General features: G+C 54.5%; 1 protein-coding gene across 3 annotated transcripts in view; it reads right to left on the reverse strand.

Moving 5' to 3' along the window:
* Nucleotides 1-2,693: 2,693 nt before the first annotated feature.
* Nucleotides 2,694-25,013, reverse strand: part of MEF2B (myocyte enhancer factor 2B) — a 40,148-nt gene continuing 17,828 nt past the window's right edge. Inside the window, exons 4-12 of one of the 3 annotated variants that reach the window (XM_034946737.4) lie at nt 14,324-14,391; nt 7,788-7,870; nt 6,355-6,558; nt 4,827-4,961; nt 4,163-4,310; nt 3,869-4,002; nt 3,682-3,775; nt 3,400-3,511; nt 2,694-3,149 (exon numbers count right to left, since the gene is read on the reverse strand). In XM_034946737.4, coding sequence (XP_034802628.2) covers nt 2,924-3,149; nt 3,400-3,511; nt 3,682-3,775; nt 3,869-4,002; nt 4,163-4,310; nt 4,827-4,961; nt 6,355-6,558; nt 7,788-7,870; nt 14,324-14,391 — 1,204 coding nt within the window. In that variant the 3' untranslated portion in view covers nt 2,694-2,923. Of the gene's footprint in view, nt 3,150-3,399; nt 3,512-3,681; nt 3,776-3,868; nt 4,003-4,162; nt 4,311-4,826; nt 4,962-6,354; nt 6,559-7,787; nt 7,871-14,133; nt 14,255-14,323; nt 14,392-25,013 lie in introns of those variants that run through there. The other 2 variants (XM_055103736.3, XM_034946735.3) reach the window with 2 other exon arrangements.

The raw sequence follows: 25,013 nt of genomic DNA on the forward strand, positions 1-25,013 counted from the left end.
GGCTGGTCTCGAACTCCTGACCTCAAGTGATCCACCTGCCTCAGCCTCCCAAAGTGCTGGGATTACAGGTGTGAGCCACCATGCCCGGCCTGTTTTTGTTTTTGTTTTTTTACTCTTTGAGACAGGGTCTTTTGCTCTGTCGCCCAGGCTGGAGTGCAGTGACTCAATCATGGCTCACTGCAGCCTTGACTTCCCGGGCTCAGGTGATTCTCCCACCTCAGCCTCCTGAGAAGCTGGGACTAGAGGTGTGCACTGCCACACCTGGCTAATTTTTTTTTTTTTTTTTTAAGAGATGGGATTCACCATGTTGCCCAAGCTAGTCTTGAACTCCTGGGCTCAGGCCATCCTCCCACCTCAGCCTCTCAAAGTGTTTGGATTACAGGCGTGAGCCACTGTCCCCGGCCAAGGCAGATCTTGTAAGTCTTGATCTCAACACTCATGTTTTCTGTCTTCCTGTCCAAATCTGTGAACTCCAACTCACAAAGGTGTTTCTCAGCTTGGGACAGTGTAGAAGGCGTCATGGAGGAAGAGAGGCAGAGCTGGGCCTTGGAGGGTGGGAAGGAGTTTAAAAAGGAGACAAGTTGGGGGTTGAGGGAGGCGCTCCAGGAAAGACCAGTAGGGTCACATGTTGGTACTGCAAATATTTCTAAGGTACTGGAGAGGCTGGGACAGGGATAGGAGACCAGGCCAGACTAGGGTAGGGCAGCTGAGGAGCCCAACTTCCTTCTAAGGATGAGGAAAAGCTTCAAAGAGATGAGCAGAACATGGCAGAGGCAGATCTTTTAACTTTTATTACTGTTATTTTTAGAGACAATGTCTTGTTCTGTCACTCAGGCTGGATTGTAGTGGGCTGGTAATAGCCCACTGCAGCCTCCAACTCCTGGGCTCAAGGCATCCTTCCTCCTCAGCCTCCCAAAGGGCTGGGATTACAGGCAAGAAGTAATTTTTTTTTTTTTTTGAGACGGAGTCTTGCTCTGTTGTGCAGGCTGGAATGCAGTGGCACGATCTGGATCTCGGCTGACTGCAACCACCACCTCTTGAGTTCAAGTGATTCTCGTGCCTCGGCCTCCCAAGTAGCTGGGATTACAGGCATGGGCCATGAGGCCCAGCTAATTTTTGTATTTTTAGTAGAGATGGTCTCAAATTTCTGGCCTCAAGTGATCTGCCCGCCTTGGCCCCCCAAAGTGCTAGGATTACAGGTGTGAGCCACCGTGCCCGGCTAGAAGTCAGTTTTTTATGTTGTTGTTGTTTTTGATGTTATTTTTGAGATAGGGTCTCGCTCTGTTGCCCACGGTGGAGTGCAATGGCTCAATCACAGCTTGCTGCAGCCTCGACTTCCTATGCTCAGGCAATTCTCCCACCTCAGCCTCCTGAATAGCTGGGACTACAGGAATGTGCCAGCCATGCCCAGCTAATTTCTTTTTAAATTTTTTGTAGAGATCAGGGTGTCAGTATGTTGCCCAGGCTGGTCTCAAACTGCTGGGCCCAAGCCATCCATCCACTTTGGCTTCCCAAAGTGCTAGGATTACAGACTTTGGCCACCGCACCCGGCAAGAAGTCAGATGTTAAGTATTATGAAGATCTCACTGAATGCCATGTATGGTGGCTTGCACCTGTAGTCCCAGCTACTCTGGAGGCCGAGGTGAGAGGATTGCTTGAGCCCAGGAGTTTGAGAGCAGCCTGGGCAACATAGTGAGGCCCCAACTAAAAAAAAAAAAAATCCCACTGAGACCACCTGGGGTGCGTGAGGCCAGATAGACCCTGCTGCACCTCAACTATTTTCTGGGAGCACCCCTGACCTCAGGACACCCAAGTCTGTCTTCACACACAGGACAAGCCAGAGTGGGGGCAGTTTGCAACCCCAGGAGTGGGTGTATAAACACCCTGCTCTCTTGTCCCCTGGGTAGAATCAATTGCTGGGTCAAGGGCTCAAGAGATACACCCATTCAAAAGATGAGCAGTCGGCGAGGCTGGGTGGCTCATACCTGTAATCCCAGAACTTTGAGAGGCCCAGGAGGGCGGACCACCTGAGGTCAGGAATTCGAGACCAGCCTGACCAACATGGGGAAACCCGTCTCTATTAAAAATACAAAAATTAGCATGGTGGCAGGTGCTTGTAGTCCCAGGCACTCAGGAGGCTGAGGTGGGAGAATCCCTTGAACCCGGGAGGCGGAGTTTGCAGTGAGCCGAGATCGCACCACTGCAATCCAGCCTGGGTGACACAGGGAGTCTCTGTCTCAAATAAAATAAAATTAAAATAATAAAATAAAAAATAAGAAGATGAACAGTTCAGGGGCGCTTCCAGCGCCCTGGGAGCCCGACATTCAGGATACCCAGCTGCTGCTTTTGGGAGCCCTACGACCCAGCCCTAGGGCTTGCCCCTGAGCCCATGACCCACAGCGCCGGGAGCAGCCCTGGCCATTGGCCCTGGAGTGGAAAGAGCCGGGGCCCTCACCCCTGGAGTGGGACCATTCTAGGTGCACGCTCACTCTATGCTGTCCCCAGAACCCCCCGCGGGCTAAGCACCCTCTGCTTGTGCGCGTCCCCTGCACGGCTCCTCCTGCCTCGCCTCCCCAACCCTCCACCTGGCAGCCCTCCCGGACACCCCACGGGCTCTTGAGTCCTCGTCTCAGGGCTTCTGGAGGGGGCACCCCAAGCCAAGACTAGGCAAGAATGAGGCGAGTCACAGTCAGTCTGGTCCACGGACGCCACGCGCGTTTTATTTGTGGGTATACACACAAATAGGAAGAAGGAAAGGAGCCCCCCAGGGTGGATTGAGTCCAGCCGCCCACCTCCAAGCCCCCACCGCGGAGGGGGGAGTCACTGTTGGGTCTTCTCTGAAGAGGCCTGGAGGGAGGTGGGGTCCCCACGTGCCCTCGCCGTACCTGGCGAGCGCTCTGGGCTGGTGCCACCGGGTCATCTCCTACCGGGGCCAGCCGTCGGCCAAGGGCAGCCGGCGCAGGGCGGGCCCAGGCCGCAGAGGCTCTGCCAGGGACCGGGCGAGGAGCAGGGGATAGGGGAAGGTCTTAGGAAAGTCGCCGGGGCCCCCGGGGGCCGGAGAGAGGCGCTCAGACTTGATGCTGACTGGGGGGGTCGGCGGGGAGGCGCCGCGGGTTGGGGGACCCTCCTCGCCCAGGCTTCGGCCCCCACTGCAGGGGGAAAGAGAGAGGGAGGCCGTGAGCTCAGCGAGGAAGGGAAGGAAGCCAGGGGATGGCACAGCGTGGACAAAGGCTTGGCAGGAGGACCCTGGGAAAGGAGGGGGTGGCGGTCCCTCTTGGGGCCTCAAAATAGCTGCCCATCCGCACCGGAAGTGTGCGCAGTACCAGGGATGGCCACCAGGGGTCAGCAGCGGCCGGGGCTTTGGAGGACTGGGACTTGCCGTCGTCTCAGGGCACTTACCTGGGCTGGGAGGGCACGGCGGGGGGCCCATCACCCCTCGAGGGCTGCCAGGGGGCCAGGGTGGGGGGCTGCAACAAGCCAGGGGGCGGTGGAGGGTCTCCCAGGCCATATTCTGGTGGGCAGGAATTGGGGGCTGAGGCCTGGACCTCTCCTTAAGCCTTCTGCAAACCTAACCACCCCCAGTGACAGTTTTGAGTTCTGGTGGGTGGGAGGGTGTGGAACCCCCAGAGGGCAGGAGTGCGGACGCTTCCCAGGCGGGGCAGGGCAGGTTAGGGGATGTACCTGGGGGGCCTCCGGGGAGGAAGGGGAAGCTCCCCAGTGGGGGTCCGGGGGTTGCAGTGGAGCAGGGATTCTGCAGGCCACTGTAGAGGCTTCTCTGTGCGGAGAGAGGGTGAAGGGGAAACTGAGGCCCACACCCAGGTCGCCCTGCCTGCCCTCATCAGCCCTGCCACACCCTCCCCTCACTCACGGAGGTGCTTAGTCCCCCTCGGGGCCCAGCCAGGCCACCAGGCAGGTCTGACCTCCGCCCTTCCGTCGGCAGGTACAGTGGGGGTGGTGTCTTGCTGGTGAGGTGGCTTGGTGAGAAGAGAGGGTGCACCAGGCCTGGGGGAGAGGAGACCCCAGAAAGAGAGGACAGGCAGGCCATGTCAACTAATGAAGTCTGAGGTTTAGAGGTGATGCACGCAGCCTGGCAATGCCAGAGCCAAGATGCACCCAAACAGCCCCTCAGGACCTCACCCCTGCCCCACTGTCCCATGCTCACCTGGGGGCCCGGCTTTGGGGGCTGCTGGTCGGAAGGGAGATGGGCGGCTCTGGGCGGGCAGTGCTTCCCCAAGCCCACTGGGGTCACAGCCTGGTGGCGGTAAGGCCCCATATATCACATCTGGGCTGGGCATAGCAGGAGCTGCAGGCTGTGGGTAGAGAAGGGATGGGTCAGAGGACCCCAGGCCAGATGGGGGTGCCAAGTCCAAGGGAGAAAATCCTGATGAGTTCAGGGGCCCAGCTCTCTACCTTCAGGAAGCCTTTGCTCCACCTCCCACCAGGCTCCCTACCTGCTCCTCCCCCTGCCCTAACCCTACAGGCTGGGGGAGCTTCTGTCTGGCTCTGCCTGTCCTTGACAGGTAGGTCCAGAGCCAAGACCTCTCACTTAGTGTAGAGTTGGCACTGAGGGGGCTGCACAGAGTGTTTGATGAATCAAAGATGAAATGAAGGAAGGAACTGTTTGCCTGTTGAACTCTTATTCATCCTTCAAAGCCCCAGCTACAGTGCCCACTTCTCAAAGAAGCCTTTCCTGACCAACCAGGTGGAGACCTGCCTCCAAACTCTAGGATCCCTGGCTCTAAGCCCCTCTCTCAGTACCAGCCTCAATGACTTGGGCCTAGGAAGTAGGAGGAATGCCTCATTCACAGGGCCAGGGAGTCACTTACATACAGCCGGGGTCGGGGCAAGGCCGGATCACCCCCTTCGCCTGCCAGCCTCCGAAACTTCTCTCCTGGCTCCTCAGGCCCTTCATCCGGCTCCAGCTCTGGCCCATCGAGGCCAATGCCCCTCCGCTTCAGCGTCTATGGGGACAGGAGACAACAGGGTAGACCCTTACCCCTGCCCCACCCAGGGAACCCAGTTCTATGGGAGAGGGGACAGACCATCCCCACCCAGCTCCATGAGTGGGGAGGAATGCAGGCATGGCCTGCTGTAGCCAAACCCCACTGACCAAACCCCGGTGAGTTACCAGCTAGCAATTTCCTCCCCTGGGACCGAAAAGCCCAAGGACCTGCCCAGATCAACACAGCAGGAGCTGAGATCCATGCAGGCCTGTTGGCGCTGTCCTAATGCTGCTCCTGACATGACTCCAGGACCTCCATTCTGCCCCCACTTGCAGCCTCATAGCCTGGCATCAAAAGCTGCTTAAGAGGCCGGGCGCGGTGGCTCACGCCTACAATCCTGGCACTTTGGGAGGCCGAGGCAGGCAGATCGCTTGAGGTCAGGAGTTTGAGACCAGCCTGGCCAACATGGTAAGACCTCCATCTCTACTGAAAATATAAAAATTAGCCAGGCATGGTGGCGTATGCCTGTGGTCAGAGCTATTTGGGAGGCTGAGGCAGGAGAATCACTTGAATCCGAGAGGCGGAGGTTGCGGTGAGCTGAAATTTTGCCACTGCACTGCAGAGTGGGCGACAAAGCAAGACTCATTCTCAAAAAAAGAAAAAAACTGCTTAAGAAACGCCAGCAGATTTCCTGAGCTGCCTTCTCCTGGGGCCACAGAACCGCATGCTCCCGGACCCCAACCTCTTCTTTGCCAACTTCTGCCCCACACTTCCAAAACACTGCGGACTCCCAGGCCTAGTCCCAGCCCGCTGCGCTCTGCAGCCCTTAGGCTTTAGCTTCCCATCCCAGTGAAGACTCCTCTGTCTTATTTATTTATTTATTTATTTATTTATTTATTTATTTATTTATTTTTTGAGACAGAGTCTTGCTCTGTTGCCCAGGCTGGAGTGCAGTGGCTCAATCTCAGCTCACTGCAACCTCCACTTCCCGGGTTCAAGCAATTCTCCTACTTTAGCTTCCGAAGTAGCTGGGATTAGAGGCATGAGCCACCACGCCTGGCTAATTTGGGTATTTTTAGTAGAGACTGGGTGTTGCCATGTTGGCCAGGCTGGTCTAGAATCCCTGACCTCAAGTGATCTGCCCACTTCGGCCTCCCAAAGTGCTGGGATTGCAGGTGGGAGCCACCGTGCCCTGCCCGATGTGCTTTATTTCTGCTGTCCCCAGAAGGGCTCCCCAACTCCCAAATGTTTGGATGAGTGGAGGGTCCCTTCTAGGGACAGCAGAAATAAAGCACGTCAGCCACAAAGCCAGATGAAGACGCTCATCTTTTGTGCAAACCAAGAGTCCCTGGGCTCTGAGAAAGCAGCGTGCACGGGGCCTTGTGGGGCTGGGGAGGAGGACCTGGGGTACCTCGAGGATGTCAGTGTTGGTGCGGCTCTCGTGGGGCTCGCTGTACTCTGTGTACTTCAGCAGCACACGGTCCATGTCCGTGCTGGCATACTGGAAGAGGCGGTTGGCGCTGTTGAAGATGATGAGGGCTATCTCACAGTCACAGAGCACGCTCAGCTCATAGGCCTTCTTCATCAGCCCGAACTTCCGCTTGGTGAACGTCACCTGGACCCAGGACCCGCAGGGGCAGGGGAGAGAAGAAGAAGAGATGAATGTGGGGGGGTGTAGGGGAATTGGCAGGGCCTAACCCTTCCTCGAACATGCCTCAGGATTCTTTCTGGCTGCGCTGGTAATTCTCATGTCACAACCTGGCAAACTCCTACTGGAGCTTCAAAACCCAGCCCAAATGTCTGGGAAGTGTGCCTTGGCTTCCCAGGCAGAGTCCACATGCTCTCTCTGGGCTTTCCCAGTTCTGGGCCTCCCTCTGTTCTGGCCCTCTGAGTTAGGTGTGGCTGTGTCAAGCTCCATCTCCCCTATGGCTGGGGTTCCAGTCATCAGGGAGAATAAATGAATAAATGATCATGAAAATGAGCAGGCCAGGTGCGGTGGCTCAGCCTGAGGTCCCAGCACTTTGGAGGCCCAGGCAGGAGGATTGATTGAGGTCAGGAGTTCGAGGCTAGCCTGGGCAACATGGTGAGACCCCGACTCTACTAAAACTACAAAAATTAGCCTAGCCAGGCGTGGTGGCGAGCGCCTGTAATCCCAGCTATTCGGAAAGCTGAGGCAGGAGAATCACTTGAACCCAGGAGGCGGAGCTTGCAGTGAGCCGAGATCGCTCCACTGCACTCCAGCCTGGGCAACAAAGTGAACTCCATCTCAAAAAAAAAAAAAAAAAAAAAAGGAAGGATGGAAGGAGGGATGGAAGGAAGGAGGGAAGGAGGGAGGGAAGGAGGGAGGGAGGGAAGGAGGGAGGGAAGGAAGGAAGGAGGGAAGGAGGGAGGGAGGGGAAACAAGAAACACTGACAGACCAGGCACGGTGGCTCACGCCTGTAATCCCAGCACTTTGGGAGGCCGAGGCGGGCAGATCACGAGGTCAGGAGTTCAAGACTAGCCTGGCCCACATGGTGAAACCCCGTCTCTACTAAAAATGCAAAATTAGCTGGGCTTGGTGGTGCGCACCTGTAATCCCAGCTACTCAGGAGGCTGAGGAAGAATCGTTTGAACCCGGGAGGCAGAGGTTGCAGTAAGCTGAGATCGCACCATTGCACTCCAGGTTGGGCAACAGAGTGAGACTTCATCTCAAAAAAAAAAAAAAAGAAAGGCTGACATGGCATCAGGACTCCTCATGCCTCCTCATTCCCCTGCAGTTCAATTGGTCAGGTCAGTCCCTTGCCTAGGCCATGCCCCCTGCTAGGAATGTCTTTCCCAGCCACTGTTCCACCCAGTGAACTCACCTGCCGATTCCTTTGGTCCAGGATGCGGGAGATCTGGATTTTTTTCCTCCCCATCGTCCCAGGCTGAGTGGAGTGATCTTTGTCTAGGAGGAGAAGAGGGAGAGGACAGAGTGAGTGGGTGGAGAGTGGGGAGGGGTACCCCAGCCTCACACCTGTCCTCTGTCTGCCCCTGCCAGCCACTGAGAGGAAGATGATGGGGAAAATCAAGGCAGGCTGGGTCACTGTCGCAGACCCCGCCCCCGGCCAGCCTTAGGATGCAGTAGAGGCTCAATGAACATGTTTAGACCAAATGGGGCATGGTGGCTCATGCCTGTGATCCCTAGCACTTTGGGAGGCCAAGGCGGGAGGATCACTTGAGCCCGGGAGTTTGAGGCCAGCCTGGGCAACATGTTGAAACCCCGGCTCTACAAAAAATGCAAAAATTAGCCAGGCATGGTGGCACACGTCTATAGTCCCAGGTACTCCGGTGTCTGAAGTAGGATGATCACTTGAGCTGGGGAGGTTGAGGCTGCAGTGAACTATGATCTTGCCACTGCACTCCAGCGTGGGCAACAGAGACCCTGTCTTTAAAAGAAAAAGGAAAGAGAATAATAGAAACGCCTCCTGCTCTAGCAGGAGGATGCAGGCACACTCTGGAAAGGCCTCCAGCTTAGAGTCCTTGGGCCAGGGTGTGGGCCTGGCATCCACTTGGTGACTTGGAAGAAATCCTGTACCCCACTCAAGGAGATGTGAGATCGCCCTGGTAGGGGTCCCAGAAGGAGGAGACTGCTGGACTATGCTGGGGTCCAGGCCTTCCCCAGAGACCCCCACTCGAGGTTCCTGGGAACAATCGAATCATGTGGCCTGTCCTGCAGCCGCCGCCTTCTGTACAGACGTCCCCTGACACCACAGGGGACGTCCCCGCTCCGCCAACTGTGTGACCACACTCCACCTCCCAGCCTCTACCATGTCACAGGTGACTGAGGCTTCAGGCAAGGGGCCTCTCCAGGGTCACGCGGACCTACGCTCAGGCCTGGCCTTCCCTCTGACCCTCAGGGCAGCCCTCAGCACAGAAGACCCTTTCCCCAGGCCTCAGTTTGCTCTTCTGTGAATGGGCTGGTAGGAAATGCTGAGCACCCACCACCAGGCTTGGCAACAAGTTATCAAGAAATCCAGATCAGGCCGGTCACGGTGGCTCACGCCTGTAATCCCAGCACTTTGGGAGGCCGAGGCAGGCAGATCACTTGAGATCAGGAGTTCGAGACCAGCCTGGCCAACATGCTAAAATCCCATCTCTATTTTTTTTTTGAGACGAGTTTTCACTCTTGTTGCCCAGGCTGGAGGGCAATGGTGCAATCTCGGCTCACTAAAACCTCCGCCTCCCAGGTTCAAGTGATTCTCCTGCCTCAGCCTCCCAAGTAGCTGAGATTACAGGTGCCCTCCACTATGCCCAGCTAATTTTTGTATTTTTAGTAGAGACGAGGTTTCACCATGTTGGTCAGGCTGGTCTCAAACTCCTGACCTCATGATCCACCCATCTTGGCCTCCCAAAGTGTTGGGATTACCACCGCATCCTACCCGCCCCATCTCTATTAAAAATGCAAAAATTAACCAGCTGTCGTGGCGCACACCTGTAGTCCCAGCCACTTGGGAGGCTGAGGCAGGTGTGCCACTGCACTCCAGCCTGGGTGATAGAGCAAGACTCTGTCTCAAAAAAAAAAAAAAAAAAAAAGAAAAGAAAAAGAAATCTGGCATGGCGCGGTAGCTCATGCCTGTAATCCCAGTATTTTGGGAGGCTGAGGTGGGTGGATCACGAGGTCAGGCATTCGAGACCAGCCTGGCCAACATGGCAAAACCCTGTCTCTACTAAAAATACAAAAATTAGCCAGGCATAGTGGTGGGCACCTGTAGACCCAGCTACTCAGGATGCTGAGGCAGGAGAATCCCTTGAACCTGGGAGGCGGAGGTTGCAGTGAGCCGAGATCCCGAGATTTCGACAGCCTGGGCAACAGAGCGAGACTCCGTCTCAAAAACAGAAAGAAAGAAATCCAGATTGTTCTCTGGGAGTGTTCTCAGGGCTTCCCAGACCCCTGCCCAAGCAGTCTGGGCAAGGCGCTCCATTATCCCAGGGCCCAGAAGTGTCAGATACCTCGGCTGGCATATATGGCATGCTGTGTGACCCCAGGCACACCCTCTGCCCTCTCTGGGCTGGGTCTCTGAGCCCCCACAACTATGTAGAGCCCAAGCTGTCGGTCCCAGACCCTCAGCTCCGGCTTGACTTGCTAAATTTAACCTCCAGGGCTAATTTTAATCCCCAGCCGGAATCGGGCCTGTTCCCACGGCTGGGATATGTTGCCCCCACCCTGATGGGTCCCTGGGGGGTGGACGGGGGCCTTGGTCCGGAGGTCCCAGTGCCAAGATGACTCCGGAAATGCCCCTGATGCCCAGGGTCCCACGAGAGCAGCAGCAGGGCTGGGGCTTAGGCCTGAGTCTCTTAAGCCTGGAAGACCTGACTCAAGCCCCTTCTCACTCTGTCTGTCCCCATTTTAGACACAGACACCATGGCTAGGGCAGAGGTCATGTGATGGGGGAGAACCGGGAAGTCTCTCTCTGCACTGAGACCCTGAGAGCTGAGATAGGAAGTGAGTTCCAGGCAGAAGGAACAGCAGGTGCCAGGGCCCTGAGGAGGGACAAGAAACAGCTATGAGGTTGGAGGGAGGGTGGGGATGAGGCCACAGAGGTTGGGCCACTCTAGGCCTCCTTCTTTTGGGTTTCCTTCTTTTAATTTAATTTATTATTATTATCATTATTTTGAGACAGAGTCTCACTCTGTCGCCCAGGCTGGAGTACAGTGGCATGATCTTGGCTCACTGCAACCTCCGCCTCCCGGGTTCAAGTGATTCTCCCGTTTCAGCCTCCCAAGTAGCTGCGATTACGGGCATGCACCACCACACCTGGCTAATTTTTGTATTTTTAGTAGAGACGGGGTTTCACCATGTTGGCCAGGCTGGTCTTGAACTCCTGGCCTCAAGTGATCTGCCCGCCTTGGCCTCCTAAAGTGCTGAGATTACAGGCATGAGCCACCACGCCTGGCCATATTTATTTTTTTGAGACAGTCTTGCTCTGTTGCCCAGGCTGGAGTGCAGTGGTGAGATCTCAGCTCATTGCAGCCTTGACCTCCCAGGCTCCAGTAATCCTCCCACCTCAGCCTCCTGAATAGCTGGGACTACAGGTGAGTGCCACCATGCCCTGCTAATTTTTATTTTCTTTTTGTAGAGATGGAGTCTCACTATGTTGTCTAGGTTGGTCTCAAACTCCTGGCTGGAAGTGATCCTCCTACCTCACCCTCCCAAAGTGCTGGGATTCCAGGTGTGAGCCACTGTACCTGGCCCACTGTGGGCCTTCTGAGCTGGAGGAGGGCTGTGGATTTTGGTCTAAGAGTGATGTGGAGCTATGAGAGCATATTTTATTTTATTTCCTATTGTATTTTATTATTTATTTTTAATATATATATATTTTTGAGATGGAGTTTCGCTGTGTCACCCCGGCTGAAGTGCAGTGGCGTGATCGCGGCTTACTGCAACCTCCACCTCCCAGGTTCAAATGATTCTTCTGCCTCAGCCTCCCAAGTAGTTGGGACAACAGGCATGTGCCACCATGCCCAGCTAATTTTTGTAGTTTTAGTAAAGACGGTGCTTCACCATATTGGTCAGGTTGGTCTCAAACTCCTGACCTCATGATCCGCCCGCCTTGGCCTCCCAAAGTGCTGGGATTACAGGCATGAGCCACCGCGCCCAGCCTTTTATTTTATTTTTTGAGACAGAGTCTTGCTCTGTCATGTAGGCTGCAGTGCAGTGGCACAATCTTCACCTCCCGGGTTCAAGCGATTCTCCTGCTTCAGCCTCCCAAGTAGCTGAGATTACAGGTGTGCACCACCACGCCTGGCTAATTTTTGTATTTTTAGTAGAGACAGGGTTTTGCCAAGTTGGCCAGGCTGATCTTGAACTCCTGACCTCAAGGGATCCGCTGGCCTCAGCCTCCCAAAGTGCTGGGATTCCAGGCGTGAGCCACTATGAGAAGGTTTTAAGCAGAGAAGGGATGGGGCTTGGTTTATTATTTTAAGACTCAGCTCATGGCTTCCATGGGGAGCAGGTCTGTTGGAGGCCGGGGTGGAGATCATGGGCGGCTGGAGAGAAGGCAAGGGCTGTGTCCGTCTTGACAGAGACTGGGGGTAGGGCCCCCTCTGTGCTAGGCCTGTGCCTTGCACTTTAAGTCACTGTACTCCAGGGTGCTTTAGTCCTCCAGAAGCCAGCAGGCCCTACACCAACTCTGGAGGCAGGCCTGACAGGTGCAGATGAACTCACGCAGGAGTTTCACTCTCCTGAACCCCAGTGACATTGGAACCAAAGCCATCCTCCACTCTAGCCCCTGAGGGAATCTACCCAACCAAACACAGCTCTGAGCATGGCCCCCTCCTGCTCATACACTCTCCATGGCTCCCCACTGCCCTTATGAGAAAGTTCTAGCACCTAGCCTGGCATTCAAGTCCTCTTCCCAAATCAGCTCTTGCCTACTTCTCTCTCTTCGATAAATATCTCTGACTAGAAGGACCCTTTCCCCTTTTTCACCAAGCCAACTCCTATCCAAACGTCAAAACCCAGTTCAAAAAACCCATTCCTCTAGGAAGTCCTCCCTGCCATTCTTCTGGTCTCCCAGAGTCACCATCCTCCTCTAGGTCAGATTCCATGGCATTGGGGGTATATATATCCAGATTTGTCTCCTCCAGACTAAAAGCCCCTCTGGATCAGGGCCAGGAATGGACAGTAAGGTTTGGTGAGCAGAGTAGATCAACAGAGATGTCACTGACCCCCTCCACAACCCTACAGTTTCCCTCAACAACTTCCTCTCAGACTGCCCCAGCTGATACCCTGCCCAGAAATACATGCACATGCAAATCCAGCCACTCAGCATTGACCTGTCTCGGGCCCAGGTGTGAAGGGCCAGGCAAAGAATGCGGAGGCGGCAGGCCAGAGTGTGCATGTATATTTGTAGTCACATGCAAATCCCTGCCCAGAGCCGCAGACAGACCCTGGTGGCCCATTCTCCAGATGTTGGTGTGATCGGAACTGCTGGGGGAGGTGGCAGCACAGGCTGAATGTGCCAGGCACGAGGGGGGAAGCTGAGGTTTGGGGAGGCCTCTTCCGCACACACATACCCTCCCTGCTTTGTCCAGCCAGAAATCAGAGAGCTGTGGCATCTGCCCAGCGCAGAGGCAGAGAGGTGGACCTATTGACCAAGGAATGGAGCACAGAAGAAAGAACAGGAGAAGAAACCCAGGAGAGCTCCTTGGGGGAGGAGGCATGTAGTTGGATGTAGATGCAGAGGCTGGATGGGAGCCTGAGTAGAAGGGGAGGTGGGAATTTGAAGCTAAGAGTCCAGTACCTTCCTACTCCTTTCGTTGCACCCTCATACTTAGCGTTTATTAAGTATCAACCTGTGCAAGTCACTGAGCCAAGCTGACCTCAGAAGAAGTAGAAAGCTTAAGTAGACCAACAACCATAGAAGATTAGAAAGGTGACTCAGGACCTACCATTAAAAAGGTAATAAAGTGGGCTGGGCATGATGGTTCACACTTGTAATCCCAGCACTTTGGGAGGCCAAGGTGGGAGGATTGCTTGAGCCTAGCGGTTCAAGACCAACCTAGGCAACATAGCGAGACCCCTATCTCTAAAAAAAAAAATTTTTTTTTTTAAAGGCAATAAAGTTCAAGGCTGCAGTGAGCTTTGAGCTGCTGCACTCCAGCCAGGGCAACAGAGTGAGACTCTGTCTCTAAAAAAGAATAATAATTTCAAAATTAAAATAATAACTAAAAAACATGTTTAAAGGCAACAGGCCCAGGTGGTTTTACAGCTATTTTCTCAAATCTCACAGAACAGGAAAGTGCAGCATTATTTCAGTGAACTTAGATCTTTGAAATAGATGGGATCTAGCCGAGTCACTTTTTTTGTTTTTGAGATGGGGTCTTCCTCTGTCGCCCAGGCTGGAGTTCAGTGGTGCAATTATAGCTCACTGTAGCCTTGAACTCCTGGGCTCAAGTGATCCTCCAGCCTCAGCATCCCGAGTAGCTGGGATTACAGCTATGTGTCACCACACCCAGCAAATTTTTAAAAACTTTTTATAGAGATGGCGATTTGCTGTGTTGCCCAGGCTGGTCTCAAACTCCTGGCTACTCCCAGATACTTCCAGCTACTTGAGAGGCTGAGGTGGGAGGATTGCTTGAGGCCAGAAATTGGAGACCAGCCTGGGCAACATAGCAAGAACCTGTCTACAAAAAAAGTAAAAATTAGCTGCACGCCGTGGCACACACCTGTAGTCCTGGCTATGTGGGAGCCTGAGACGGAGGATTCTGTGAGCCCAGGAGTTCAAGGTTACGGTGAGCGATGATGATCTTGTAAGCTCTTCCACTTCCAGCTCTCATGCATTGCTGGTGGCAGAGGAAAAAGGGACAAGCACTTGTATAATTCTCTGGCATCTACTAAATCTGAACAGATGCCTACCCTGTGACCCAGGAATTCCGCTCCTCGATGTTAAATATTCACGCAAGAGAAATGGGTCCAAGTTACACCTGAGGACACAGACAAGAATGTTTTCTACAGCTTCATACATCATTGCCTCAAACTGGAATCAACCTGGAAGCCCTTAATGGGAGAGCTGGTCAGCACTTTCTTGTTGATTCTATGATCAGTTATAGCACAGCACAGAAAAAGGGTGCACTCTCGCTGCACACAACCACGTGGATGAATCTCAGAGACCACTGGCCAATTCGACGATCCCAGACTCCATCGAGAGGATGCACTGTGTGATTTTATTTACATGAAGTTTCAGAACAATCAAAACTCACTGATGCAGCTGGGCGCAGGGGCTCAAGCCTGTAATCCCAGCACTTTGGGAGGCCAAGGCGGGCAGATCACTTGAGGTCAGGAGTTTGAGACAAGCCTGGCCAACATGGCGAAAACCCATCTCTACTAAAAATACAAAAATTAGCTGGGCGTGCTGGCATGTGCCTGTAATCCTAGCTACTCGGGAGGCTGAGGCAGGAGAATAGCTTGAACCCAGGAGGCGGAGGTTGTAGTGAGCCGAGATTGTGCCATTGCACTCCAGCCTGGGCGACAGAGCGAGACTCTGTGTCAAAAAAAACAAAAAACAAAAAACAAAAAACCCCCACTGAGGCTGATGGACACCAGACAGCACTTTGGTCACCCTGGACAGAAGCTGTGATTAGGCAGTGGCCCAAGGGGGAAGTCCCAGGGGCTAGGGAATACCTGTTCCTGGATCCAAGGTTTGGGTACACAGATATGTTCAGTTTGTGCAAATGTGTTGAGCTCAACTCTAGTGGTTTGTGCATTTTTCTTCGTGTGATTTATTTCAAAAGGAAGATTTCTTTTTTTTTTTTTTTTGAGGTGGAGTCTCGCTCTGTTACCCAGACTGGAGTGCAGTGGCATGATCTCAGCTCACTGAAACCTCCACTTCCCGAGTTCAAGCGATTCTCCTGTCTCAGCCTCCTAAGTAGCTGGGATTACAGGTGCCTGCCACTGTGCCCGGCTAATTTTTGCATTTTTACTAGAGATGGGTTTTCACCATGTTGGCCAGGCTGGTCTTAAACTCCTGGCCTCAGGTGATCTGTCCACCTCGGCCTCCCAAAGTGCTGGGATTACAGGCGTGAGCCATGGCGCCCGGCCCAAAGGGAAGATTTCTTAAAAAGCTTCCAGCCAGAGCAACATAGTGAGACCCTGCCCCTAAAAAAAAAAAAAAACCAAACTAGGGCCAGGCCAGGCACGGTGGCTCACGCCTGTAATCCCAGTGCTTTGGGAGGCTGAGGTGGGAGGATCGCTTGAGCCCAGGAGTTCAAGACCAGCCTGGGCAACATGGCAAAGCCCTGTCTGTAGGGAAAAAAAAAAAAAATTAGCTAAGTGTGGTGGCATGCCTGTGGTCCCAGCTACTCAGGAGGCTGAGGTGGGAGAATCACTTGAGCCCAGGAGGTGGAGGTTGCAGCGAGCCAAGATCACACCACTCCACTCCAGCCTGGGTGACACAGCCAGACGCTGTCTCAGAAAAATAAATAAACAAAAATAAAAAAATTTAGCCAGGCGTGATGGTGCACCCCTTAGTCCCAGCTACTCAGGAGTCTGAAGTGGGAGGATCATTTGAGCAGGTGGGGGCAGAGGTTGCAGTGAACTGAGATCCTGTCACTGCACTCCAGCCCGGGCAACATTGTGAGACTGACTCGAAAGTTTTTTTTTCTTTTTTTTGAGACAGAGTTTTGCTCTTGTCACCCAGGCTGGAGTGCAGTGGCGCAATCTCAGCTCACTGCAACCTCCTCCTCCCCAGTTCAAGCAATTCTCCTGCCTCAGCCTCCTGAGTAGCTGGGATTACAGGCACACACCACTACACCCAGCTAATTTCTGTATTTTCAGTAGAGATGGGGTTTCACCATGTTGGCCAGGCTGGTCTCGACCTCCTGACCTCAGGTGATCCACCAGTCTCGGCCTCCCAAAGTGCTGGGATTACAGGCATGAGCCACAGTGCGTGGCCTAAAAAAAAAAAAAAAAAATTAAATCTAGCGGGGCATGGTGGTGCCTGCCTGTAGTCCCAGCTACTTGGGAGGCTGAGGCGGGAGGATCACGTGAGCCCAGGAGATGGAGGCTGCAGTGAGCTATGAGTGGGCCACTGCACTCCAGCCTGGGTGACAGAGTAAGACCCTGTCTCTAAAAATAAAAAAGCTCCTTGCTGCTTATGGCTGCTGTGGGGAGCAGTGTCTGTTCAGGCTAGAGTGAGGTGACAGGAAGAGGCTGGGCCAGTGGGAAATACAGAGTTTGAATGGAGACAGGGGTGGCACCTGGGCAGAAGTGGTGACCAAAGGGTGCAGGATGTGCTGGTGACCTGGGATAGAAGAGGAGCCTGGTGATCCCAGGCCTGAGCGATGTGGGGGTGAGGGGGAATTGGGAGGGCAAAAGAAGAGCTCAGGAGTGCGGAAGCATCAGAAACTTTCTGGCAGTATCTGTGGTCACTAAGTCAATCAACAAACATTACCCTGAAGTCCTTCAAGCCATAGATTATCATCTCCCCAGCCTGGTGAGGCCCCTTAGCCCCCCCAGTAATGGAGATGGGGTGCTGGAGGGAATCCCACCCTTCCACTGACCCTTCCCCTCTGGCCTCTCTGCATGGTAGGACTCAGTTCTCTTACCTGTTAATTGGGGGTGAGAATCCTTCTCCCACCAGCTGGGAAGAGGGTAGGGAGCAGGGGTCTACTGAACTTTTTTTTTTTTTTTTTTTGAGATGGAGTCTCGCTCTGTTGCCCAGGCTGGAGTGCAGTGGCGTGATCTCGGCTCCCTGCAACCACTGCTTCCCAGGTTTGAGCGATTGTCCTCCCTCAGACTCCCGAGTAGCTGGGATTACAGGTGCACACCATCACACCCAGTTAATTTTTTATATTTTTGGTAGAGGCGGGGTTTCAGCATGTTGGCCAGGCTGGTCTCGAACTCCTGACCTCAAGTGATCTGCTTGCTTTGGCCTCCCAAAGTGCTGGGATTACAGGTGTGAGCCACCACACGGGGGCCTCTATTGAACTTTTCTTCTGGCTTCTGGGAAACCAAAAGGAAGAAGGTCTGGGCCTTGGAACTGGGGGCGCTGAGTCAGTACAGCATCCTGCAAGACCACCTTGAAATACTGTCATCAGTCACCTGCTTCCTCCCCCGTAAAATGGGTCACAGGATCCTAACCTCACAGGCTTTGCAGCAGGGGTTTAAGAGAAAAGATTAGGAACAAGTCAAGTTCCCTTTCTTGGCACCCCTGCGGGACTTTACTGGGGGGATGAGCTGCAGAGTCACTTCGCCAGACCCCTGAGCCCGCAGGGAGGCCACGGCTTGGCAGAGGAACCCAGGCCGGGAAAGGAGAAGTGAGAGGCAGGTGGGTTGGGTGGGGGTGGGGGTGAGGGCCCGCGGGAGGCGGTGAAGCGGGGAGGGGGCGCTGCTCCCGGGCCCTGCAGCAAATCAGGCCTGCCGCCCCGCCTCACGCAACCCAGGCTGTGGTTTCATCACCTGCTCCCCAAGTACCTCATTATGGGCGACAGGAAGAGCCCCTTGGAAAGCCAGGACCCCTCCTCCCCTCTCCTGGGGGCTCCAGCGGCTCCGACCCCAGCTGCAGGCGACCCTCCCTCCCCAGCCAGAGCCCTGGGCCCGCCTCCTCCCCGGGGGCCTAGGGAGGTGGTACCCAGGTGGGGGGGCATGTAGGTGACCTGGCGGCCTGGCTCAGTTCACAGCGGTCCCTGGAGCCCCGCACCTGCCCTCAGGGACTCAGGGGAGACGGTGGGCTCGGGCAGTGACTCCCCTGTTGCTGAGCTTCTCTGGAACTCAGTTTCCTCCTCCAGAAAGTCAGGGGGCAGCAGGGAGGGGCCACCTGGCTGAACTGAGGGGAGGGGCTTCACAGTAAGGTGCTTTACAGATGCGGGGAGGATTTGTGGTTGATGGGTCCTGATGCCTCTCAGAAGGCCTTGGGGTCACCTCTCCATCCTGGGGGAACCCAGCTCAGATTGCGGGCCCCAAAAAGTCCCTGGTGGAGTGCTGAGGGACAGGGGCGGATGGGGTTGGGGGTCACTCCATCCTTGTATGGGCATAATGGGAGGTAGAAATATTCCCCACACACGGAGACCCCCAAACAGAGCCGCAGAAAATCCACAGATGCCCGAAACAACAGATCCCCCAAATACACAAGTATTCCTCCTGCGAAAGTCCCCAAAATACATGCAGTTCACGATACGCCAAACCCCCCAACCCACACAGCTCTCCAAACACACACATCCCCAAAACACATCCTATTCCCTCTGCATAGACAGACCCCAAAAACACTCAGACATACCCAGATGCCCCAACACATGCCAATCCCCCAAATGCACAGACACATACAGATCTCCCTAAACACATGGACGTCCCCCAAATACACACAGACCCCTTTCCCCTGAACAATGTGGAGACCCCCGCCAGATGCATGCAGACTCTTCCAAACATATGCAGACTCCCCCCAATCCATGCTGGTCCCCCATTACATAGGTAGGGCCCCCCCATCCCTGCAGTGATACCACCCACACTCTAGCTTTCTTCTTTTTTGTTTTTTTTTGTGAGACAGAGTCTCACTTTGTCACCCAGGCTGGAGTGCAGTGGCGTGTTCTCTGCTCCCTGCAACCCCTGCCTCCTGGGTTCAAGCGATTCTCCTGCCTCAGCCTCCCCAGTAGCTGGGATTACAGCCATGCGCTACCACACCCAGCTAATGTTTGTATTTTTAGTACAGACAGGGTTTCACCATGTTGGCCAGGCTGGTCTTGAACTCCTGGCCTCATGTGATCTGCCTACTTCGGCCTCCCAAAGTGCTGGGATTACAGGCCACCATACCTGGCTGGGTTTCCTCTTTTTAATTATTATTATTATTTTTTGAGATGGGGTCTTGCTCTGTTGCCCAAGCTGGAGTGCAGTGGTGCCATCATAGCTCACTGCAGCCTCCAATTCCTGGGCTTAAGCATTCCTCCCACCTCAGATTTCCCAGTAGCTGGGGCTACAAGCGCACACCTAATTTTTAACCAGACTATGCCAGGCTAATTTTTTTTATTTTTGTAGAGAAGGGGCTTCATTTTATCACACTGGCTGGTCTTGAACTTCCGGCCTCAAGTTATCCTCCTGCCTCAGCCTCCCTAAGTGCTGGGATTACGGGTGTGAGCCACCACACAGGCCTGGCTGCCTTCCCAAGGCCGGGTGCTCTCCACCCACCAGGGGTGAAATGCAGGCTGGGGGCATCTGAGGCTAGATTTGAATGGGTAGTGTTTGAATCCAGGATTCTTAGAATGTTCCAGCTGGAGAAGGCCCCATGGGGGTCGTTGTTTCCATAGGTCCCTCTGGCACCCATGGGGAAAGTGAGGCCCAGTGGGGAGCCCTCAGACCCTCCTTCCCACCTCTCCCTGGGCCTGCTCCTGGGAGGGACAGCTCCTGTTCGAGGGGCAGGAGTCCACGGTGAGTGGGACCCTCTGTGGGATGCCCCCTCTGCTTCACTCCAGGATCCCATTTTGGCCATGCACAGAGAGGCCAGGGCCGGGGCTGTAGGCCAGTCAGTCCAGGATTCAAATCCTAAACCCACCACTTGCCCACTGCGTGATACTTTCTGAGCCTCGGTTTCCTGTGTTTGCAGGGGTCCCCACAAACTCCCCATGTACCCACCCACCTCTCCCCTCACTTGAAAAGGTGTCATCTACCAGCAGACTCCCAGCCCACCTTCTGCCCCTTTGGGGGCATCTGCAACACCAGCCCCAAACTGATTCCCTACTTGCCCATCACTCTCCCTTTGCCCGGACTGTGTCCAACCCCGGGACACCCTTCTAGCTTTGCCCAAGTCCAGGAGTGTCTCCATGTCCTCTAAAGACCTGCAGAAAATGCTCTTTCTGGAGGCACCAATCTTTTTTAATATTTATTTTAATTTTTTCAGGCAGGGTCTCATTCTGTCACCCGGGCTGGAGTGCAGTGGTGTGGTCTCGACTCACTGCAGCCTGGCCCTCCCGGACTCAAGCGATCATCCCACCTCAGCCTCTGGAGTAGCTGGGAGTAGCACGGCGCCACACCTAGCTAATTTTTGTATTTTTTGTAGAGCTGGGGTCTCCCTGTGTTGCCCAGGCTGGTCTCAAACTCCTGGTCTCAAGTGATCCTGCTGCCTCGGTCTTCCATAGTGCTGGGATTACAGGTGTAAGCCACCACGCCCGGCCGAATTCAACTCTTTCTGCAGCACCCAGCCCTATCAGACTTTTTGGTGTGTGTTTCTTTATTGCTTTCTTTGATGAGCATCTCGCCCTGCCGGCTTCCCAGCGCCTAGTACATAGAAGGCCCTCAATCACCCTTCCTTGAATCAACGACCAAACAACTGCTTCACAGACAGAAGAAACACTGGCAACTTGCTCAGTTTTCTGTTTTTCTTTTTTCTTTTTTTGAGATGGGGTCTTGGTCTGTCACCTAGACTGGAGTGTAATGGCACAATCTGGGCCTACTGCAACCTCCGCCTCCCAGGTTCAAGCCAATCTCTTGCCTCAGCCTCCTGAGTAGCTAGGGCTGCAGGCGCCTGCCCCTCCACATGGCTAATTTTTTGATTTTTTGACATCTTATTTTTTGTAGAGACAGGGTCTCACTAGGTTGCCCAAACTGGTCTTGAACTCCTGAGCTCAAGCAATCTGCCTGCCTTGGCCTCCCAAAGTTCTGGGATTATAGAGGTGAGCCACCACACCCAGCCCTACTTGTTTTTTCTTGAGATGGGTTTCGCTCTTGTTGCCCAGGCTGAAGTGCAGTGGTGCGATCTCAGCTCACCGCAACCTCTGCCTCCCGGGTTGAAGCGATTCTCCTGCCTCAGCCTCCCTAGTAGCTGGGATCACAGGCACGCCCCCACCATGCCCAGCTAATTTTTTATTTTTAGTAGAGACAGGGTTTCTCCATGTTGGTCAGAGTGGTCTCAAACTCCTGACCTTCAGGTGATCCACCCACCTCAGCCTCCCAGAGTGCTGGGATTATAGCCGTGAGCCCGGCCCTACCTGTTCACTTCTCACTGAAACACCTCATGGTCCACACAACAAATTTAAGGCCCCATCCGGGCCACAGGCTGCCAGTTTGTGGCCCTTCCTCTAAACAACCTTCACAGCAAAACAGCCAATTGGACAGTGCTGATGCTCCTCTCAGGCCAAGGAACTGACCCTCTGAAGGTCCCACTGCCCAGCTTGGGAGAAAACCACATCCAGGTGACCATCCGTGGCAAACCTGACCTGGCACAGGCACCCTCACCTGCCAAGAAGGCCTGTTCCAGGCCGGGGGCGGTGGCTCACACCTGTAATCCCACTACTTTGGGAGACCGAGGTGGGCAGATCACCTGAGGTCAGGAGTTTGAGACCAGCCTGGCCAACATAGTGAAACCCCATCTCTACTGAAAATACAAAAATTAGCCGGCCATGATGGCGGGCGCCTGTAATCCCAGCTACTCAGGAGGCTGAGGCAGGAGAATCACTTGAACCCAGGAGTCAGAGGTCACCCAGCCCATGGAGCCAAGACAGACCCCGCAGTCTGAATTTGACCCTGCTGTCCCATGCAGGCTAGAGTCTAAGGCCCTCTCAGGCCCCCAGTGATGTCCCCTAAGCCACAGTAGTGGCTGCAGGGACAGCCCAAGGTTTTCCTCTCTTTGTTCCAGAGAAAGCTCTCCCTGCGGGGCCTCAGAAATGGATCCCCAGATGCCCCAGCCTCCCTGCTTGGGAAATTAGCACATCTGTCAGCGCTGGGCAGAAGGGACCCTGCCCACAGCCCGGCAGCCCGAAGATGCAGCCAGCAGGGACCCCGAGATGGGGCTTTAGGACACTGTCAGTCCCCAATATCTTCCCGCAGAAATGTCTAGGAGCCCCTCAGGTGCTGGGGATGCAGGAGCAGGGGGTGGGCAGAGCAAGGCCTCCCCCCATCACCCAGTCTGATGGGGGAGGCAACAGCAGCCACATAACCGTATCTGGGAAGAAGGCCTTCAAGGAAGAAATTCAACAGGGGGAGGCAGTGGAGGGTGGCAGGGAGAGAGCTGCTTTGGACAGAGGATCCAGGAGGGTACCACACCTGTAATCCTGGCTACTCAGGAGGCTGAGGTATGAGAATTGCTTGAACCCGGGAGGCGGAGATTGCAGTGAGCCGAGATCGCACCACTGCACTCCAGCCTGGGTGACAGAGCAAGACCCTGTCTCTGAGGTGTCTCAGGGAGGTGGGAGCCAGGTGGACACAATGGCAGGTGCAAAGGCCCTGAGGTGGGACTGTGCTGAACAGGTGGCTTCCAGGAGCAGGCAAACCCCACGCGTCTGGGGTGGAGTGAGCCAGGGGTGGCCGGAGACAGAGAAGGTCAGAGAGGCATTGGGGGACAGAGAGAGGGTGGACCGTAGAGCAATAGGGAGCCATGGAAGGTGTGTGAGGAGGGGAGGACTGTGGTCTGATTCGGAATTTTCAGAAGACCCTGTGGCCTGTTGGAGCAGGAAGCCAGGCCAGCATCCAGCCAGGGATGGTAGGGCTTGGACCAGGCACAGGCCGCAGGTTGGAACGGTGGGCAAGGCAGGCCCATGCCCACAGCAGCCATGACTCTTATTACAATCCACCTCCATTTCTCCCTTCCTCAGGCCCCACCTTGACCTTGGGTGAACCTGGGCTTGGAGGGAAACAGCACCTGGCAGAGGGCGGAGAGGAAAGGGGCCTGGATGGGCTCACAAACACCTCCACTTGGTCACAGCCCAGATGGGACCTTCTGTTATTGAGCCCTTACTGTCTGCCCAGGCCCACACCCCGCCTCATTTACATATAAGACCTGCCTGACCCCCAGACACCCCAGGGAAGCAGCGATAGTTGCCCTGTTTTGCACAGGAGTGGGCAGGCTTCTTCCAGGGCCACATGGTGAGACCTCCAGATCCCCACCCAATCCTGGGCTTGTACCCCAGGGCCATCACGTGGCACCTCAATCTCACCACCCCCACCCAGGCTGGGAAGTGGGCCTGGGCTTGTCCAGCCCAGAATCACCGTCACAGGGTCCAAGAAACTCAATCCTGGGCCGCAGGGTATCAGGGTAACCACACAAGTCCCCAAGATACAGCCCCAGAGAGGCCCTTTGGGGGCTGAGAAATGGGATTTAACTTCCTTGCCCACCCCATGGGGAATCACGGGCCAGGGCTGGGGCGAGTTCCCTGACCCCAAAAGGGATCCCAGACACATTTCTAAGTCGTCTCAGAAAAATGGCATCTGGTTGGGCTCATGCCTGTAATCCCAGCACTTTGGGAGGCCGAGGCAGGAGGACCATCTGAGCTCAGGAGTTCAAGACCAGCCTGAGCAACATAGGGAGACCCCCATCTCTAATTAAAAAAAAAAAAAAAAAAAAAGCCAGGCAAGGTAGCACTCCCCTACAATCCCAGCTACTCGGGAGACTGAGGTGACAGGATGGCTTGAGCCCAGGAGTTCAAGGTCACAGGGAGCCATGACTGCAACACTCAAGGAAAGACAGAAAGACATCTGTCTCTAGACCACTCTGTGCCTTGAATCTTCCAGAAGGGCAGGGCGTGGTGGCTCATGCCTCTAATCCCAGCACTTTGGAAGGCCGAGGTGGGCTGATGGCTTGAGCCCAGGAGTTCGAGACCAGCTTGGGCAACATAGGGAGACCTTGTCTCTATAAATAAATAAATAAATAAGTGGGCCAGGTGCGGTGGCTCACGCCTATAATCCCAGAACTTTGGGAGGCCGAGGTGGGCTGAGTGCTTGAGTACAGGAATTCACGACCAGCCTGGGCAACATGACAAGACCCCATATTTATAATTTTTTTTTTTAATTAGCTGGTCACAGGCTGGCCACGGTGGCTCACGCCTGTAATCCCAGGACTTTGGGAGGCCAAGGCAGGTGGATCACCTGTGATCAGGAGTTTGAGACCAGCTTGGCCAACTCTGTCTCTACTAAAAATACAAACATTAGCTGGGAATGGTGGCACGCACCTGTAATTCCAGCTACTCAGGAGGCTAAGGCAGAAGAATCGCTTGAACCTGGGAGGTAGAGGTTGCAGTGAGCTGAGATTGTGCCATTGCACTCCAGCCTGGGCAACAGAGTGAGACTCTGTCTCAAAAAAAAAAAAAAAATTAGCTGGGTGTGCTGGTGTGAGCGCGTATTCCTAGCTCCTCAGGAGGCTGAGGCAGGAGGATCACTGGAGCCCAGGAGGCAGAGGTTGCAGTGAGCTGAGATCACACCACTTTACTCTAGCCTGGGCAACAGAGCAAGATGCTGTCTCAAAAACAAAAAAAGAAAGAAAGAAAGAAAAAACCTCTTCCAGAAGGCCAAACACCCAACATGTCTACACTCACTGCACCCAAGTTGGGGTGAGCAAATGTTTTAAATTCCCCTTCTCTTCTTAATTTGCATTTTCCAGATGTCCACCTGGTTGGGTCATAGTTTAACCAAATAAATCATTCGTTGGGATGGGAAAGCCAAGAGTGGGTTCAGCTTGCTCCGCTCACAGGAGCTGCCACAAAGTTCAGAGAGGGGCAGCCACCTGTTGGGGGGTCACACAGAGAGGAGGGAGAGGAAGCTGGGCCTCGTGACCCCAGCCTCTGTTCTCTTGGGGGACTGAGGCATGGCCTTGAGCTCCATCCTTTTTTGAGGGGCCTAGTGTTACTACCTG

The sequence above is a fragment of the Pan paniscus genome, chromosome 20 (assembly GCF_029289425.2).
Source record: "Pan paniscus chromosome 20, NHGRI_mPanPan1-v2.0_pri, whole genome shotgun sequence".
Taxonomy (NCBI): Eukaryota; Metazoa; Chordata; class Mammalia; order Primates; family Hominidae; genus Pan; species Pan paniscus.